The sequence below is a fragment of the Struthio camelus genome, chromosome 9 (genome assembly GCF_040807025.1).
Source record: "Struthio camelus isolate bStrCam1 chromosome 9, bStrCam1.hap1, whole genome shotgun sequence".
Taxonomy (NCBI): Eukaryota; Metazoa; Chordata; class Aves; order Struthioniformes; family Struthionidae; genus Struthio; species Struthio camelus.
Window position 1 is genome coordinate 12361210 of NC_090950.1, and position 19418 is coordinate 12380627.

General features: G+C 42.5%; 2 protein-coding genes and 1 long non-coding RNA gene across 6 annotated transcripts in view; 1 reads left to right on the forward strand and 2 right to left on the reverse strand.

The window, feature by feature from the left end:
* SGPP2 (sphingosine-1-phosphate phosphatase 2) overlaps window positions 1-3828 on the forward strand; it is a 36210-nt gene extending 32382 nt beyond the window's left edge. For both annotated transcript variants that reach the window (XM_068955122.1, XM_068955123.1), the window contains exon 5: window positions 1412-3828. In XM_068955122.1, coding sequence (XP_068811223.1) covers window positions 1412-1957 — 546 coding nt within the window. In that variant the 3' untranslated portion in view covers window positions 1958-3828. The remainder of the gene's footprint in view (window positions 1-1411) is intronic.
* On the reverse strand, window positions 2760-6155 carry LOC138068225 (uncharacterized). The gene is made up of 3 exons (XR_011142939.1): window positions 5996-6155; window positions 4512-4768; window positions 2760-2899 (listed from the first exon to the last, which is right to left on the reverse strand). It is a non-coding gene; the product is annotated as an uncharacterized lncRNA (long non-coding RNA).
* A 1485-nt stretch (window positions 6156-7640) lies between these two features.
* Window positions 7641-19418, reverse strand: part of FARSB (phenylalanyl-tRNA synthetase subunit beta) — a 38913-nt gene continuing 27135 nt past the window's right edge. Inside the window, exon 17 of one of the 3 annotated variants that reach the window (XM_068955118.1) lies at window positions 7641-7914. In XM_068955118.1, the coding sequence (XP_068811219.1) occupies window positions 7763-7914 (152 nt within the window). In that variant the 3' untranslated portion in view covers window positions 7641-7762. Of the gene's footprint in view, window positions 7915-13696; window positions 13822-15588; window positions 19296-19418 lie in introns of those variants that run through there. The other 2 variants (XM_068955121.1, XM_068955120.1) reach the window with 2 other exon arrangements.

Consider the following 19418-nt stretch of genomic DNA (forward strand, 5'->3'; position numbering starts at 1 on the left):
GATGCGGTTACTTAAGCCGAGATGTGCCTTTGGGTGTGGAGCGCTCATGTGATTAACTGGTCTCAAAAGGTGAATTATTTTGGTGTTGTGAAACTGGGACAGCTAACGGTATTTACGTTTTACGCGTCTGTAAGTACCTGTAGTCAGGTATTGCATGACTATCCTAATGCCAAGGGGAAGGAAATAAACCTAAGTGGAAATTTGTATTAGGAACATGCAAAATGGCTCTTTGAGGAGCTTAAAATTAAACGCGCTGTGAATCTGTTGCCTGAAAGTTGTAAACATCTAAAGTTCAACCTTATTTGAGTAATGCATTTACAAGAAAGTCATGAAATATTTCTGCTGTGAAGAAAAGTCCCCTCCTTTCCTGCATAACTATAAATGAAGGTCTCATAAATCATTTGTTTTAGCCTGTGACCAAGCATAGGAATAGTCAACTGTCACGACTTTTTCTCAAGATTGTATCTTTTTCACAAGGACATTTCTGAATGCGATTATAGCTTTTGCAGTCAATTTTATGGTAAGAATACAAATTCTGCTGGTCCTGAGCGATATCTAGAGAGGAGCACAGCGAAACTTCTTACACAGCTTTTTATCTGACTGCTGTCAATGACATACAGAAAGCTTTTGTTGCAGGTTCACGTTTGTCTCCTTTCCCAGGATTGTTGTTGACAACAATCAAGTTCTCAAAACAGCTTATTCGCCTCTGTTAATAAATTAGATTTTAACTATGCCCTTGCTTCAGGCACTTAACTACAAGCCGGATTTCAGAGGCTTGGGCAACAAATTTCTTATTGATTTATTCTTGCCTAGAGGTGCTCCCTCTTGCCACGGTAGGTCGGATCCATCACGTGCGCACCACGTCTTGCAGCTCTGCGCTTGCTTTCCCTAGAGGTTGCGTTCCGGGATTGGCATTTTTCCTTTGACAAAAGAGCATCCTCCTGTTTAAGCAAATGAAGCAAGTGATAATCCTACTGGTAGGAGGGGATGGGTTTGAATTAAGGTATCTTACCTTAAAACTGTCTACGATGTGAAGTTGTGCAAAGGTCTTTTCTGTTGCAGTAACACGTGGACAGTGTCCTTAAGACATGAAAGCAGGTGAGGGGAAGAGTCTTACTTGTGCTGTTGGTTTTTGCGGGGAAAATATATGAGTCAGTAGACATATTCACATGAACAAGGCCAAGATTAGGTTTACCCATTATCTTTGTTTAGCATAACTTTAGGTGTCCACTGTTAAGTATACAGGGGCTTGGTCTTGCTCTGTGGGCTCGAAAACATGGATGGATGCTGAATTCAGAGAGCGCCTATGGTGTTGTGCTCTTATGAATGCAGATATCAGTTCTTTATAATCATGTGAGAATTTCCATTTGACAAAGGTTTAAGAAAATGTTCAAAAATGCTCTCTTTCCAGGACGTGATCGGCGGAGCACTGATTTCGGCTGTGTTGCTGGTGCTTTTGTATCCCGTGTGGGACTTCATCGATCACCTGCTGTTAACGAGTCCCTTCTGTCCACTGCTGTCCATAGTCGTGCCTCTTGTCCTGTGTTACAAGTACCCCAAACTAGAATACTACAGCCCTACCAGGGGAGACACCACCACTATCTTGGGAGCAGGAGCCGGAGCAACTGTGGGGTTTTGGTGGAATAACCAGTATGCAGCACCAGTTTACTCCAGTGAAAAATTTCAGCTGGGGTTTCCTCTGATCACCGGTACGATACTCCTGGTTGTGCTAGCCCGGTTCTTCGTGGGGATCTGTATTATTCTGCTGACGCGCCAGCTCATGAAGAGCGCGGTCCTCGGCATGCTGTGCTATCGATACAAGTTTCCCATTGGTGATCTAGAAGCCAGAAGACGACTGGAAGTTGAGGTGCCGTATAAATTTATAACCTACTCTTCAGTTGGCTTCAGTGCTACAGTGATTGTGCCACTATTGCATCAGTTACTAGGATTGATTTGAGCCCAATTCCTTAAAGAATAATTTATGGCACCACCATTTCGGAGATGCAATAAGTTGTTCCAAGCTGGTAACTGGACTGAGAAGCGTCTTGTGCCTTTCTGCACTGGCCTAAAATACCTAATTGTGAAGATTCGTGGGGATGGCTCTACACAAACAACCCAGGGTTAGAAATCACGGACTCCGCTGTGTCCCTTAATTAGAGGCCTGTGGCCCGGACGACGTGACGTGACGTGACGTGGCGTGAGAAGCGCAGGGTACGGAGCCGAGCTCGCTGCCGGCGAGGTCGCGGCCGGGGACGGCTGCGCTGGGGAGGTCGGCACGGCGCCCGGCGCCCGGCAAAGACCTGATGATTACTGTACGTGTCTTGTCATGTTGTCTTCTGACGGCACAGCCAGCCTTGGTGATGCCGGCGTGTACGGTTTTACCCATTGCAACTCCTAAAAAATTAAGGAAAGAAAGAAAAAGGCCACCCAAAACATTTGAGCGATTTGTAACAAATTTATCTAGAATATTGATAAGAAAACCTCCACTAGCAGATCCTTTACGCGTGTACAATTTAACAGAGTTGTTGGCACAGCGCGGAGGATTGTTGAGCTCTGATTTAGCTTCCCACCGAGAGGAATGGGGCCAAGCCTCCCCCAGGCGCAGGGCTCCTCTGACGCTTAGTCTTCGTAAGCCGCCGCGTGCCAAATGCTGTAACGTCGGTTCAGGTGACTATAACGTCTGGGGAGGATAAAACGCCATAATTTTCTGGTGCTACACAGCGTTACAATTGGTCTTCCATGTGTCTTGCAATACCGTGTATAAACGTGTAGAGCAGTAGTGCAGGAATGGTCATAGGAGCGTCGCTGCTATAACTTTGAGGCTGCTTATTTTAAAACTAGATCTGCAACTGGACCGATGAGCTGTTGACAAATACAGCGATGACTGTGGTCTGCTTGGCTAGGGGAAAAAAAAAAGCAACATTTTCAGATTCTGACTGCAGAGCTTTAAGCATGGCCTGCGTGCCTTTTTCTGACAGAACGGGTAGTAAAATCAGCATTTTAAGCACAAACGTTTGTGTTCTTGGGCTACAAAAAAAATTAACTTCAAGAATATAAAGGAGGTGCATTTCTACCAGTTGACTATTTATATTAAATAAAATCAAGTTCCAAAAACTGAGCTGAAAGTTTTATCTGAATCACTGTAGTCATGCACCTGTGAGAGCAGTCTGATTTTTTTTTTTTTTTTGAACAAGTTTTTTTTAAACAATCTCCATAAGAAATGCAAGCAGAAATGCTAGATTTGCACAGGCCGTGCTTAAACTGTTTTAAATTAGGGTGTGTGGACAGGCCTGTCTGTACACGTGAACGCCAGCGGGTTGAATGAACTTCACAGCAGGACGTGCGCGCTGCCCTCTGCCCGCCGCAGCCAGCGGCAGCCCGGTAAGTCGGGTGCGCTTGGTCTCCCCTCCTTCCCGCACGCCATAAAACGCTGCAATGCCCATGAGGCTTAGCTTAAAAACACCTTCGCATCAGGGTGCTGTATGATAGAGAGCTGCCTGAAGGCGGAAGATCCGAAGCCCTCTGGAGGTACCATATCTCGGCGAACGGCCCCAAAACGGGCAAAACGTAGCGCAGGAAGCGGAGCGGGTTAGGCTCAAGAAGGCGCAGCGTGAGCGGGGCAGGCGTGCAGTCCCGCGTGCAGAGTTTCTGCTCCGAATCACAGCTACCTTCTGCTATGAGCAATTTGTAAATTATATAGAAATGCTTGGATTTATGAGGTATGTGCACAAATATTTTTATCTTTTATAGTATTCCCCTGCATGTGATTTATGCAGTACATGCAAACTGCACTTGGTTCAGATTTTAAAATATACATGTTTTTTCCAGATTTGCTGTGTTTCTTTGTTCATTTTGTCTCCTCTTGTAAATGATTGATATAATGGGAGTGACTTGCAGTTCAGAAAGCTTCCCAAATGCAACAGCTGAATACTCCCCTGATTTAGACTGGTGACGTTTGATATAGATGAAGACAGGGAATTGTTCTGGTGTGGGAAGATCTGAGCAAGAAGGGGAAAACCTGAGAGGACACCGTACAAATGGGGCTGGGACGGGGGCCGCGCTGGCGGGACGGCCCTTGGCGGCTGAGCAGCGCCCGAGGTACCGCCGCAGCCCCCCTCTGCCGGGCTCGGAAAGCAAACCGGAGCCGCAGCGCTCGCCTGCTTTAGCTTTCCAGCAGCAGCTTTGTCAGCAGACCGCTGGCCTAGCCCTGCCGCCTTGCTGTGCAGGACTGCAAGCAAGGTTTCCACGTTGCTAGTCGAGACAGAGGTGATTTGATCCAGGGGGAGAAAGGAAAACGGAAAAACACTGTTTCACATTTGGGTTTGAAGCCTTCCGCTGCCTGGGGCCGGGGCAAATTAGGAAATGTGGGCGCATCTCTGAACAGGGTGGAAGCGCGATTCAGCAGCGGGTGGGTCTCTCACGTTTACCCCCCCTGCAAAAAAAAAAAAAAAAAACAAAACCAAAAAACCCCCCATAACCCTGGTTTATTACCACCGAAGTCCACGGCTTACTCTGTGGTGCATCACACGTGGTGCTTGGCCTGCTGGGGAGCAGGAAGAGCCCTGCCCGTGCCTGGCTGCAGAGCCAGACCCCGGGGTGCGACGTCCCCCTGTCACCCGGCTCGTCTTCCTCCTCGCTGGGGTAGGTTTCAAGGTCGCCGGGTGGTCAGAGGTGTCACGTGAAGCTGAGGTGCCGGCTGCAGCCTCCTGGCAGCCGTCAGCATTATGCCTGATTGCTCAGCTCGTTGCTCAGCCTATTCCGTGTTCACCTGCCAAATTGAGAATGATTTAAGTTGTAAGTAAGCATGTTACGAAGCCAGAGATGGCAGTCCTAAGCGTTTGCCTTTACGTATTCACACGCGATAGAGCGATTTGCAAGCGCAGGCTAAAACCGTGGTGGGGAGCTGGAGGTCAGGCGGTCTCAATCTTTCTACTTTCAATATGACACCTTTTTTCCGAAAGTATTTTTGAATCAGGACCAGAGTAGCAAGTATAAAGCCATAAGTCGTGCACCTGTATCCAGCTGAAACAAAACAATTTCCAGCAGTCACCCAGACAGCACTTTAATAACAACTTCAGTCTTCCTTCCACCACTGCTCTAGCTTGCTGTGCTTGTGTTCAGCTCCTGAATAACGGACACAGTGTCCACTATCAGCAGGACTAGGCTAAAAATAACGCATAATTTGGGACCACTAGTGAAAAATCTGACTCCTGAATCTTCTTTAAAAAATACTCAATGTTCAAAAGACGCCACCATTGGCAGACAGTAGTTGCTTTGTGTGAGAGAACATCGCTAAACCAAAGGTCAAAAGAAAAATAATAAAGACCACAGTGGCTTTCTCTGGTGCTAAGCTTTGTGTTAGATGCCTTGATTATCGACTACAACTGTGAGCAAACTGTAAATATCAGATAATTGTTATTGGGCTAAGAAAGACAAAGTCCTGCAATAAATATGCTGGAATTGTATGAAGTTTCCCACTTGTCACAATTCACAGATAATCCTGAGCACAACACCATAGCACAGCTTGAATTTCAGGGCTACAGCAGCCTTGCAGATGCTGCTGACTTTGCATGTGGCTGTGAAAGGGGTCAGCAGCTCTGAAAGAGACTTTTTAACCTTTCTAATGATGCTGCTCTCCCGCTTTAAGCAAGGAATGGTACTTTCTCGGGACAGAGCTAATGGCCTGCTTGTGAAGTACGTAGGTACTGACATACAAGCAAATGCTATGGAAAAGGGGGATGCCTGATCCTAAAAGCCTTGCAACACGTACCACTGCTGCTCAAGCCCGTAGTTCCAATCTAATCTGGTCTTTGCACTCAAAGGACAACAAATTCACAGGAGAATTGGGACACCCAAAGAGTCAGAAGATCTTGGGCAGAGAAATGTATTTAGTGCATGCAAATATGCCCGTACTCTGCTGAAATGCAAATCTGCCTTATTGTCGTCCTAATCCCCATGCATGACACACTAATACACGGGGTTTTTTAATACTTACCATCTGTGTTACAGATTGCTTCCCACACTGTGAGCTTGCTTGGTTACAGTTGTGTAGGCATCATGGAGAGATATATCCTGCAAACGACAAGCTGGATAATCCCTTGGGAGGCTTTAAAATGTGAGTTGCAGTTTTCTCACTCTCTGTGTGCACTTGAGTCAGTTGTGCTACGTATAGCGCTATCTGTCTTCTCATTTCATGTCTGTCACGCAGAGATAACTAAAATCTACACTTCCATCTCAGTCAACTGTAGGGTTTCCAGCTGTGTAACGCTAGTGCATTTTTCGTAACAGATTAACGCTTGCACCAAAAAGCCTTGCCCGCTGCCTTTCCACCTGTTAAGATTAATGACAGCTCTACCATTTAAAAGCCATCATGGGTCCAGAGATAGGGCTCTGTGCAGACATGCAGCTCTTAAAACTATGATCTGATCTTATCATCACCATTGTATATCTCTTCTTGTTTAGCTAGTAACATCCTTTTCCACCATCACCCACTTGTCTAACCTTGAACTGTCCCTTTCTGGGCCCCTAGAGGATCTGGCTCCCACAACAGAAATAAGCCAGTGTATTGGAATAACGTAAAATATTTACTAGTGTTAGCATGCAACATTAGAAATGGGTATAATATTGCAAATGAGCAATAGCCAACTTCATTAGAAAGCCAGTAAGGAGCTAGCCTAAAAGTACTGAGCTGGCCACCCACTCAGTTACATTATACCGGAATGGAGATATCAAGAATTGCTGTGTCTGGATGAAAGGTCTCATTTCCAAGCTAGCAGAGGCACAACAGACCAAGCTCTAGCTAGCAGAACTGTTGCGGAAAATCCACCTAGAGGAAAATCCTGATCCGTGAGAGAGTCTAGCATACTGTCACAAGCAAGCAAGACTGGAAGAGAGGTAAACCGCTGCTGTGCTGCTGGGGTTAAGAAATCTATTGGTAGGGCTATGCAAGTGTAGCGGGGAACACGCAAACTTCTGCAGACAAACATCCCAGCCTCACTCATACAAATACTTTGCTGTTTTTCAGCGCCTCATGCAAAAGACCACTGGCATATGCTCTTAAATGCATTTCCTCAATTTGGTTTGAAGCTTCAAAACCACTAGGCTTACTTCAACCATGAAAATATTTAATTTCCCTCATCCCCTCCCCCTTTGAATTTAGAATGATAAAGGATCAACAGTTATGTCTGGAGTAGGGACGCAGATATTACACACATCTTGCTTACAAAATAGCTCTGGTTTTCATGAAACAAGTTTATTTTCCTCCCCCAGCCAACGATGAGCACATGACAACCGTACAGAATAAAAGCTCAGCTCCTTAGTTCTGCTCACATTCACTCAACATTTGCTCTAATCAATTATCTTATTTCATGCAATAAGAAAAGAATGAGATTCCTGTTATGCAGCCATAATCGGTTACAGTATGAAGCTGTGTCTGTGGAACATTTCTGATTTTAAAAACTAATCATGTGCTCTGCCCTTGCATTTCTCTTGTAAAACACTGGGCTTTTACCCAAATTGTTTCTTTTTTCCTCCCCTTTAAAAACATTGACGGAGCAGTCCAGTCCTAGATACCATATTCTTACATTGCAGTAGCTAGGCTAACTGCAGTGTAAGGAACACATTTACCCAAGGAGACAGACTCTGTTTTTCTAGTTTATTAAAATATAAAAGCATAAGCGGATGTTCCCTGCAGAGAAAGACAAAAGAGCTGAGGGTGCTGCATGTGAAAGTGGACCTCTGCAGGAGGATAGAAGTCCTGCCTTCACACAAAAGGCTCAATATTGATCTCTAGGGCAGAGCATGGCATGGTGAGCTCAAATTTGGTGATAACATCAGGGTGTAGGACTCCAAGTTTCCCAATGCTCTGACCTTTGGCAATGATCTCAGCACAGCGACCAGGAAAGAAAGCAGAGCCTGTAAAGAAAGAGAGAGAAAAATCAATATTTCTCCAGGCCAAAGAACTCAATAGGCATTTAACACGGAGAACAAAGCTCCCAGTATTAAACAGTTCTCTTTGCTAAGATGCTAAGAACGGGTTCCCACTTTCTTGCATTAACAGTTGTCATGATTGATAGAGAACGAGGAAACACTCTGAGTTAAAAATAAAATGTGGAGCCTAAAGCACGGGCATTTTTCACACTCCGGTTGTTTTGTCAAAGGTTCTCCTGTAATAGAAATTAGTATAGATGAGTAAAGTCAGAGGGATACTATAATGAATAACTTCTGCAGGCTTTAGGTACTATTTAACACCTGAATGTTTCCCACCTTATTCTGTTTAGGGAAATAAAGCATCCTGTGATCTAAGGGGTAAGCAGGAATGTCACGCTTGATTACATGTCACATAATTAGAAACTTAACCTACATTCCTTATCTGCAGAGGAGCTTTTAAGCAGTTTCATATATACTGTAAAACTGAACCAATGAATGCCCTAGATCATCTTCCTCTTACTTCAAACCTAGCCTCAAGTTTTCAAATGTTATTTGGGAGTTCTATTTAAAAAAAGTTGAACTGACCATGGAGGACTCAGAGGAACCATGGGGGCTTTTTCACTGAAAGCTCTTCCTGTCTGGGATCTTATCTGCGTGTGTGTGGAGGTCACACCAGCAACATGTTCGAGCTTGGATATAGCTGCCACAGTTGCATTTTTTTTTTTTGTTTCTGTTCTGAAATGAGTGACATTTTTATCTGCTAGCCCTTCAAAAGGTAAAACCAAACCCCAGAACCAGAAGAAGCAACCTTCCCCTTCTGAATCCACCTCTTTCAGAACACGTGTGTCCACCTGGGAACAAAACCGAGCAAAAGCAGCCACCCTTTCCTGCGCAGACAAGGAAAGGCTCCGGCTCTGTGCACTCAGAAAGTTTTACTCTCCTTACAACTGTGATGGCTGATAAACATTTTCTTCCAACTTCTCTAATAATGAGGTATATAGTACAAACATCTCCAGCCCTTAGCAATGGGACAGAGACTAAAAGCGATACTCCTCAAGTACACTGCTACTACTACTGCTACATTTCATCCTATCAGCTCTAGGCAGACACTATTTGAATCTAGCTCAAACTTAGTAACATTTACGACGTTTTGAATGCCTTTTCCTAGAGGAAAATCATAGATCACATATGTTCTGAGGCGGGAATGCTTCACAGGGAAAAACAGCCCCTCCTTTCTCTTTTTTTTGGTCATTTCCAGCATGATTAGAGTACTGTGATGCTCTAACAGAAATTGCATTAAACTAGAAGGAATGGCGTAAGCTTCTGTGGTCTAAGCTGAAATACGAAGCTTGTATTTTTTTGCTTCCTTCAATTATTTTCATTCTGAGAGCGAGATGAGGCCTGGATGCCATCGAATCAAGGCTCCCTGCTTGGGACCTCCAGCTAGCAGTGCTGCAGGGACTGCTGCGAACTGTCCTCTCAAGGCATGGAAGAGGATTAAAGGCAGCCACTGAATCCTACGGATCCTCCTGCATCCCAAAAGCTGTCTTGGCTCTGTTTTTTATAGTATTGCCCTTGCACAGAGGGAAGGGCTCTTTATTAGCTTTCCACTCAGAAGTTTGACAAGTCAGAAGGGACAGTATCAGAGAACAGTCAACTCCTCTGCCCTTACCCCCTTGGCCTGCATCTTTTTCTCAATATCCTAAAATCTGACAAAGCATCTTCTACAAAATGAGTGAATTATTGGGTGTGAGTCAAGTTGCAGCAATAGGATGAGAGGCAACAGGCACAAACTGAAACACAGGAAGTTCCACCTGAACATGAGGAAAAACTTCTTTCCTGTGAGGGTGACTGAGTGCTGGAACAAATTGCCCAGAGAGGCTGTGGAGTCTCCATCCTTGGAGATATTCAACAGCTGCCTGGACACGATCTTGGACAACGTGCTGTAGGTGACCCTGCTTGAGCAGGGAGGTTGGACTAGATGATCTCCAGAGGTCCCTTCCAACCTCAACCACTCTGTGATTCATAATAAGCTATTTTAAAATGGCAACAGAGGGCCAAATTTAGCCTCAAACCTCAGGAACGTGTTCATGATGCGCTGGGCAAGCCCACAGGTATATTAATTGTTAGCTCCCCACTGGAAATAGTTCATTTAAGAACAATCTTCTGTCCAGTTTGTAGTCATAGCTTGCAGCTGCACGAACTGGAGCACCAATTAGTCTCTTCATTGTCCAACTGGCTGGAAGTGCAAATTAACTCAGATGCGTTACTTCAGTTTTGGCAGTCTTACGAAATCTAATGGCATTAGTAAATGATCACAGTAACATGCAGATGTTTTAAAAAATACTTTGAACCAGTATCTTTTAGCTCATCCAGTTCAAATCTTAGCTCTGAGTGCAAACGAACTACTTATACTGGACATACATACAAAAATGAAGTTATCTAGACACTGAAATTTTGCCAACACATGAATCTAGCCAAACAGACACTTTCCACTGCCGAACAGCAGTATTCAAAATAAGCGTTAAAATAAAACTTGACAAAACAAATTTGGAAAAGAAAAGAATGCTGCGCATACAGATCACACTGCAGATTATTGCTGAAAACATAACCTAAAAATAAAGTACCCTTGTAGTTAGTGGTAAAAGCTTTCCTATTTGTGAATAAAGCTTGTATTGTACCATTCCTGTGAGCAGGATACAGTGACATTCTTTTAGAGGCTTGAATGTAAACTTAAACTGGCATAAGAGCAAGAAGCAGGCGTACATTAATGTTGTCATGGAATCCCACTATAAAATTATAGGGAAAAACAGAAAAGGGCTTCAACAATACGGTTAGTGAGAAAACTGAGAGTCTGAATCGTCTGTTCTTTTGAGCTGCTTAGTGTCTAACCTGGGGAAAGTTACTTTATCCTCTTGCACAGCCAGCTCCAAAGATATCATGACTTAAACTGTTTTTTAAACTGGTTTTAGACCTCTGGATGGGGTCTAAAATAATACTGCATTGAGTGACTCTATTGCAAAAGCAGTTCTTGTCACCGTATCCTTATAACAACGACACGTTTTTCCTCCCTGCAGGTTAAACTACAACGCCCAGTGAGTTAATACTGAGGCACAAGTTTCTCACAGAGGCCGATTCAACCGCTGGGTGTAACAAGGGCCTATCTTCAGGAGCACAGACTTCTTGCTCCCATAGCAAGGGGTAGGCCTGGACAGTCATGACTGTGGGAAAGAGTTTGTGTGCATCAGATACCCCTCAGCTGGACTTTATAACAGCAAGCTGGCTGAAGGAGTTAGTGTCAGCACCAGTTACTGGACGTGCTGGAAGGGGAGCACTACAGGCGCCAAGGTTAGTCATTCAGTAGCCAAATCTTTCCTAGTATTTGTCTTGGTTCTAAAGTGGTGGATTCCGAGGACCTAGAAATGACACAGTGACTACAGGTGCTACAGATGGCATGCTTTCTGTAAGAGGTAAAACACACTACACGGAATGTTTTTTAGAATTTGGAAACAATTACTGCTACCTGTATTTTTCCATTTTTAAAGTTTCTAGGGATAAAAAGAACAAATTGCTGAAGGCAGTTTCCAAGATCTGTGCAGCTTCCCACTGAGTGAAACAAACATTTGGTTTTAGGCACAAGAATAGCTCTGCTATCCAGGTGTCACCAGTTGTCGGGCTCCCGGTCAGAAGTTAGGTAGAACAGGGAGAGGAGGTGGGGGGACCTGAAGCCCTACCCGATCCTCACGTCCAAAATTATTGAATTTCCTGAGAAGGTAAACTTTGTAAGTTCTCTAGCATTTAACTAAACAATGTATATTTATAAATTAATTGAAATAAATTTTGAAAGCTGTTGGCAGTTCAACACACTGTACTGGAAGCTCTGAAACTGCTGTGTGATAACGCTATCAGGTGAAATGCTAATTTAGCTAGAACCTGAACACTGATAGAAATTTTTCTCTTCTTAACATGAACCGAACAGGGATTACAGTACATCCTCATAACATGACCGCACTGAACTGGTGGCTTCCCACCACCAAAAGGTGGGGGGCTCTCCACTCACTGCTCTTTTAGCTGCTGATGCCAGGTAAATCATATCTCCTCACTGGTGAACACTCCTCAAATGCTCCAGAATACTCAAAGTATTAACTTTTTGTACGGTTACTTTTCTGCCCTTTTAGTAAGCTAAACTGGCTCATGGCAGGCACAGATCTGTGCCAGAGCTGCTCAAGGCAGGTGATAGGAGAGCGTGGCTGGGAGAAGGGAGGAGAGCAGGACAAGCTGTTGATTGAACTCCAGCCATGAAACCAAACATTCACTGTGGCTCTGAATATTCTGCTCTAGGCTATGTGTTAGGCCTTCAGTCATATTTTCAGTCTCATATGCAGCAATCCATGCTGGAAAATGACCATGGTATTTATCCTTCTTTGAAAGTCCTTGCAGAGTGAACATGTAAATATATAATTAATTTCAAAGGGGAACACATAGTTCCACAAAGTGCAGGAAACAGGACTCTCAAATCACCTTTTCATCTCTAGTCATGCTAACCCTGAAACGTCTGTTATTTCGCAGTGCAATCACTAACTAGCGTGCACGGTATTTTGCAGACACGGCACCAGCATGGAATTATTCTGTGAGTGGAAGAAATAAGACTATAAGCAAACAGAAAAGAAAGAACCTGTAAAGAGTTTTAGGATCCCCATCTGTCTAGCTAACGCCTGGTTCTTGCACCAAAGGAACATAAGCTGAGGAATGGGCTTACAGATAATTTATGAAGTCTGCTTAATAAAGACATTGTTATTATAATAAAGGCTGCACTAGGGAATGCTGCTAAGTTTATCCATGCTTGTGAAAAAGGCCTCCAGACTGCATCCAGCAGACAGGGCATCTGGAGGCTTCCTAATCTTAGTAACTCGTCCTTTGATCAAACATGTGGTAAGTGAAGCAGATTGGTTGAAGCCTGAAATTTGGTGTTTGTCCACATATTGCTGCAAAGGGACCAGAATTTGGAGTGAAGGTAAATTTCAGATCAAAAAAATCAGATATTGCAAGGAAACCACATAAAGAAACAGATACAACTCAGAAGGAACATGCAAAGATTTTTTTGTAGCAGGGGGGAGTGATTTGACTGAGGGACCAACCAAGATTAGAAAAGGTGAGCTGAGCTGGAAGAACCTCACTATGCAGAGGACAAGCCAGGTGTTACGAAGAGGACCTGGGCCTTGCAATCCATAGAATGAGACAACAAACCAGAAAATGCACCAAAATAACCAGGAAACAAAGGTAAGGAAACTCTTTCTTGCTTTTGGTGTTTCTTGTATTGTCAAGTAAACGGCAATGGTGTTTTAGACTTCTAGCAAAGCTTGTGTAGCATGTTGTGGACTGGATTATCACATGACCTCTTACAGTAAAGTATAAAACCTTGGAGTGAGATTCAAGGCCCTAGGAATGACATGTGCTTACACTACTGGCATGTATGGGGAACCAGGAAAAAATGCAAGGACTATTGTCGTTTGAATAAATTGCGCTATAAGCTGAAGCCCAGCACTCTTAATTTTATGATCCTTCCAATTTCAAAGTATAACTTCATTTAAGTTCTGATGTCAAAATGAATCCAAAGGGCACCTTCCCAAAAAAGTTAGCAGCAGTGACCTGCAACTTTTGAACAGGAACTCAAAGCTGATAAGTCTTTCTTATATCATATGTCCATGTAACGTCCTCAAGAACTGTACAGGTGTGAAGAACAGACAAAAATGTTTTCCTGAAAACGTTTTCACTAGTCAAGTAGTCACCAAAGCTCACCTGAAGGGCACCATTATCAATAGCTTGCTAGGAAGGGACTGCCTTTGCTGCTCGTGCAATTGTACTGAAAGTCCACCCTTGTAGATCTCGTTGCTTGAGTCATCAGGTACATCAAGAGCCAAAAGTGAATTTAAAATTGCAATTTATTATTCCATACACTTTAAGAATAATGCTTTTATCACTCTTTTGATATAGTTAATCCTTTCTGCTCTGCACACAAACATATTTGGCTGGGATAATTTCAAAAGACGTAGATACAAATAGTGCTTCAGTAAACTTCACCTTGAAATCCAGTCAGAGATCATATTGTCTCTGCTGATAGAGACCTATACAATGTCAGAGGAAGCCAGAAGGTTTGGCAATGGAAATTCACCTTTTAATATGTCAGCATTATAATTGGTAGTTACAAGAAGGGGTAGGGCGAAACACAATATACATTCCTAAAGAAGAGATTCCAAAGCCAGTCATGTCTTAGGCTGACATACTACACAAGCAACAGACAAAAGCCACTTCTCGTGGCTGCAAGAAAAATTTAATTTCCAGTGTTCAGTGATGTAGAAATAATACCTTTAATTAAAGCTTCTGTAGCATGTCCTCAAAATCTGTAATTGCCTTTCTGAATTCTGGCACCAGGGCCACTTTGATTGCTTTGGGGTAATTCTTTGGCCAGTAATCCAATAGAGCATGTAGTCTTTAGCACATTTTCTGGCTAATTGACCCTCAAAAAGCTCTGAGTTCTCTGCACTCTTTGTTGTCAAACACCTTGCACAGTTTCTTTTCTCTACTCTACGCTCCCTCCTTTTCAAAAAGAAATAGATTAAAGTAGTATTATAGGCCTACAGTTGCACTAAGCTTAAAATCTCCCCATTCGTTCCCATAATTTGAAGGAACATCGGAAGCTGAAGCTTAAGAAGGTAACAGAGCGGAGCTCATGTGGCCTCTGAAGTCTTTCATCTTAATTCCCGTTCCCCTTAGTCACTCCAGCTGCCCTTTCACTTCCTCATCCTGACTCACCTTTTGAAGTATTTTTCCTGTACTATGTCATAAGGAATTTAGTTTTGTGAGGCTAGCGGTTGTTTTTCTTTTTAGGAGCAGGTTCTTCACGTTTCAGACAGATATACGCAAACACAAAGTCAAAATACACTATCAGACGAGTCAATATTTTAAAAGACAACCACCTTCTCTTGTGCGTGCATGCAGTGCATTCAGACTCCCAAAACTTTATGCAACATGAATTACACAGACCTCTAAATCACATGTTATGGGATGATTCACCTTAAGATACTTTTTAAAACATGGAGATTTCAAATCTTGCATGATTTTTGGGACATACTGTGGGAGACCAATTGCTCTTCTGAAGTCATACGTTGTCAGCAGTTCTTTCCCCATACCCACTCACATGCAGAGAAAACATGGTTGGGGCTGAGTGGGATCATTCATCAGTTCTAGTTTCTTGGTTCGGAACTCTTGAGAAAAGCCTGGCCAGAACCTCCACCCCGCCAAATCCCACCCAACGGTAATGACATGGCAGGAAACAAGATAATTAACATTTGAAAAGACACTAAACAGCTGTACGATATGAATGAATAGGTTCAGAGCCTACTAAGGCTCCCTTTGAAGGACATCTTTCATTCTGATTTTTTCCTATGTTTTTTCAAAAGCCTCCATATAAAGGGTATAACAGAAAAGGGCAAAGGGACAACCAGTTCTTTCTTCACCTGGACAGGTACTCTGTATATCCAAAACCAGAGTTAAATATTGGGGTTCTTGTGGCCACAATGAGGCCAGGAACTATGCAGAACCATCCACAAATTTGCAGTGATCAGTGAATTAATCATCTTTTCACGCTGCAACCAAGTCAAGGCCTGCAATTTTATTGATTTGTGCCTCAAGGAGGGTATGAGGCAAGTGAAGTCATTTTTGTGTCTTATAAGAGCTCTCATATACAATTCTACAACTGAATACATTCTACTCTGTATTTGACTATATTTAAGAATATATAGGTTTGACAATACTGTCTTACAAATATAAATTTACAATACACATCTTGGTAATAATATCCTCTGTTCTGGTTTGTCTGCAATTTAAAAAGTACAAACAAAATGCCCTCTTTTTGTAAGTATTTTGCTTTGATAAAGTAACTAACGTTTAGCAGGCTATGTCCTCTTCATCTCATTACTTTTACAATGCCTGAAGTAACTGTTAACTGTAATCAGGGTGAAGTTATCGTAATACTGCCTGGACCCACAGTCAGCTCTTGAATCATGTTAAGAAAGTGTGTTGCAGTGATGGACTGGGGACTGGTATATCTAGCAAATGTTTCCCCCTGAATACAGAGACAGACACTGACTTTTGCTTAGCTTTATTTCTAATCCCTGCTGTAGAGCTCCCCAAGAGGAGTAACAGAGGACGCGTGGGTGTCGCTGGGTGCCTCTGTTGGAAACAAAACAGGAGGTGGCTGAAGGAAGGTTTATAGCTTATTTTTCTGTGTTTTACCTAGGATTACAATATTGTCAAAGTCATTTAAGATTAGGTGGGTAAAAGCACTGTGTTCCTGCCTCTCCCAGTCGAAGGCGGTATTTGTGCGGATGCTGAGGCGAAGGAAAGCAGACATCTCAGGTCACCACTGGTCTGGGTAATAGGATTTCATGCATTCGGTTCTGGAGTACCAGGGTGATGGCTTAAATGACGTGTATAGAAAAACTTGTCTTGAATAGAAAATCTAGAGAGAATTCTCTTAAATTCTATATATTTTTCTAGAAATTAGTATTTGTGTAATAAATTCATTAAGCTCAGTAAGTTTGCATCTGCGCAGCAGTTGTGGAAAATGGCAGCTCTACGCTGGAATTTAGTTGTGCTGTAAACTCACCATTACATAGCTAATCTTTGTTTTTAGCCCAGTTTTGAAATCTGGATTCACCTGGAGCGTTATAGTTTGTCCTGTCTACAAGTCCCAAACCTATGTTGATATTGTGTCACAACTATTTATAAAACTAGAGAATTCCTAATCCCAAATAAAGCTCTGTTTTCTCAGATATCACTTGAGTTAGAGAACATAAAGCTCTGAATATTAGGAAACTCAATTTCTTTCTGTTCCATGACTGTTTTTGTCCCTCTCTATATATCTAAAAGCGTAATTCACCTTGACAGACATCAGAATCTGTCAGGGTCTAGGGAACAAAGAATAAGCCATATTCTGTATGGTAGGGGGCATAACATACTCTATGTATGTATAGAAATCCAGCAGGTTTTTGCTTTAAGGCTCTAATTTCATATAGGCCATTAGAGAATAACAAGAAACAGCACTAAGTCAGTCTGTAAGTCTGCTTTAGCATGTCATGTTTAGTTTGTATGATGTTTGTTTATCTCATGCCCTAGACTGAGCCACCCTCCCTTTCCAATGCCCTGACATTACTCGCTCTGAGACAGTCACCTGATGTTACGCTTTCATGGCTACTACATTTCATGCCTTTTAGGAAATAGCTTAACAAACTAGCATGGAGAAGTACATGATTAAACTAAGAATTTCAGCAGTCACTAAAACTGTTAGTCATTTAGTTTTTAGCAACTAAGATTTCACTTACGAATCACAGCCTCGTGGTTTAAGAACATGGCTACCCTGCTAGGAACCCAAATGCTCAAACTGGCTAAGTGCGAGCCAGCTTATGACCAGCAGCAATACAGTGTCCATAACAAATATGGCTATTCTGCTTCTTAACCCAACAAAGGAAGTTCTGTGACCAACACACATACTAGGTTGAGCCTGCACTTGCTCAGCGTTTCTTTGCTACCTTCTGTTTTGTAATACATACACCACAAGAAAAGGTAAAGTCAGTTCTTCTACCATGGGAATGAGAAACACCACTCTTGGGATTCTGCATTCTGCATGTCTGTGGAAATGGATGCATATGTGGGAAAAGGTCTTCACTGGTTCGTTTAAAAAATACAAAAACAAAAACAAACCCCTTCACTTAAGGAAAAAATAGACCCCAAACATATGACGCTGGGCACAAATAAAATTCAAATTATTTGCACCCCAACCCTTGTCTCTGTGAGATAACTGGCATGGTCCCTGTTCACTCAGAAAGGAGAGTTGCAATTTGCTCTTATTTCTGCTTACTAACTTGGATGAATCATCACTTTTCTAGAGATGGCTTTTCAACAGCTACATTGAAAATGTAATTTCTAATTAAGGAGTAATTTTCTATTTCAAAATGGAAGAGGATAGACAACAAAAAAAGGTAGTGACCTAATTCTATACAATAATGTAAGCTGTGCTAGAATTTTTAAACTCTTGATGCAAGAAAGATTTTTATCTATTAGACTTGCTGTGATGTGTGATTAAAAAAGGTAGCTGCCTTTTGGGGAAAAAAGCGTTAAACTCAGCAGAGGCCTGCGCAATCAAGGAGAAAAAAACAGCAGAAAAGCACATGCTAAATGGCAGGGAGAAGACATTAACGTCTTGAGCTCAGAAACACGAACACCAATGTTTTAGATGGCTCTGTCAGCTAATAGAAAATGGTAGAAAGTGAAAAGTCTATACTATCAGGAGAAATGTTACCACTATTTCAAGCATTCCTAATCTGTCAGAAAAAAATCAGTGGGAAGAAAAATATGGTAATTTTCATTATTTAGTACTTGGAAAAAGAGGACGATGCAAGAACTTTGTAACTCTCTGCAAGTTGACTTGATTTCTCCCCCCCCCCCCCAAATCCTGTAGCTTCCATTGATTTTTTTTCTTCCACCCACTGTTATAGCATGGGAAATATACTTCTAAATGAGCCAATTCAAAGTACAGTTTCTCATTGGAAATAACATTCTGAATTTATCCGAGGAAAAAATATTTTCTTTGTTCTCTTGAACTTTATTTCATGTGTGGTGGAAAAAGTGCCTCTCAAACATAAGTTGTTGATGAAAATTTAAAAGACAAAAGAAGTCTGAGCACGTCGAAGCCTTTTACTGTCCCATGCTGTGCTGAAATAGCATACTCTTCTGTCTGCCTGCTAAGCTTTGTGCAGTCTGATTACACCTGAAGGGCATCAGGAAGGAACATTTCAAAACTTTCAGCGGAGGAGCTGAAATGACCACAGGAATGGAAAAAGCCCTCATCAAACTCACTAGCTTCTGATATCTCCTTTATATTTTTTCCTCCATAGTAAGTGTAACAAAGTTGATGAAAAGAGACCTCCAGAAACCAGCGGCACACTCCGGTATACTTTGTTAATGCCCTTTCTCCCGAGTCTTTGGCCTGCTGGTTGGGCACAAACTGTTGCAGCGCTGCTTGGCACACCTGCTTCCCTCCAATAGCCAAACACCTCTGAGACGTCCTGTGATACAGCTTGCTGTCAAATTTTGATAAATCAGGTTTATCGGGAGAAACTCCAGACATTGTAAACACCCAATTTGGCTAATTAAATAAAATAAGCTACTCTTCTGTTTCCTATCTTTGCCAGGTACCTTCCTGAGAATTTATTCAATTACAGTCAAATTTGAAGAATCTGCCCTGGTATAGAAGGTAGTTGTTAAGGCTGAAACAAACCTGGCCTCAGTTTGCGGGGATTTAGGATCTGCAGGAAGGAAGTAAAAAGCAGAGATAAGAGACAATTAGAGGGACATTAAATCCGCAGCCACACCTACCTAGTTAGAGAACTTAGTTTCATTTTGAATTCTTAGAGCTGTATTTCTTCATG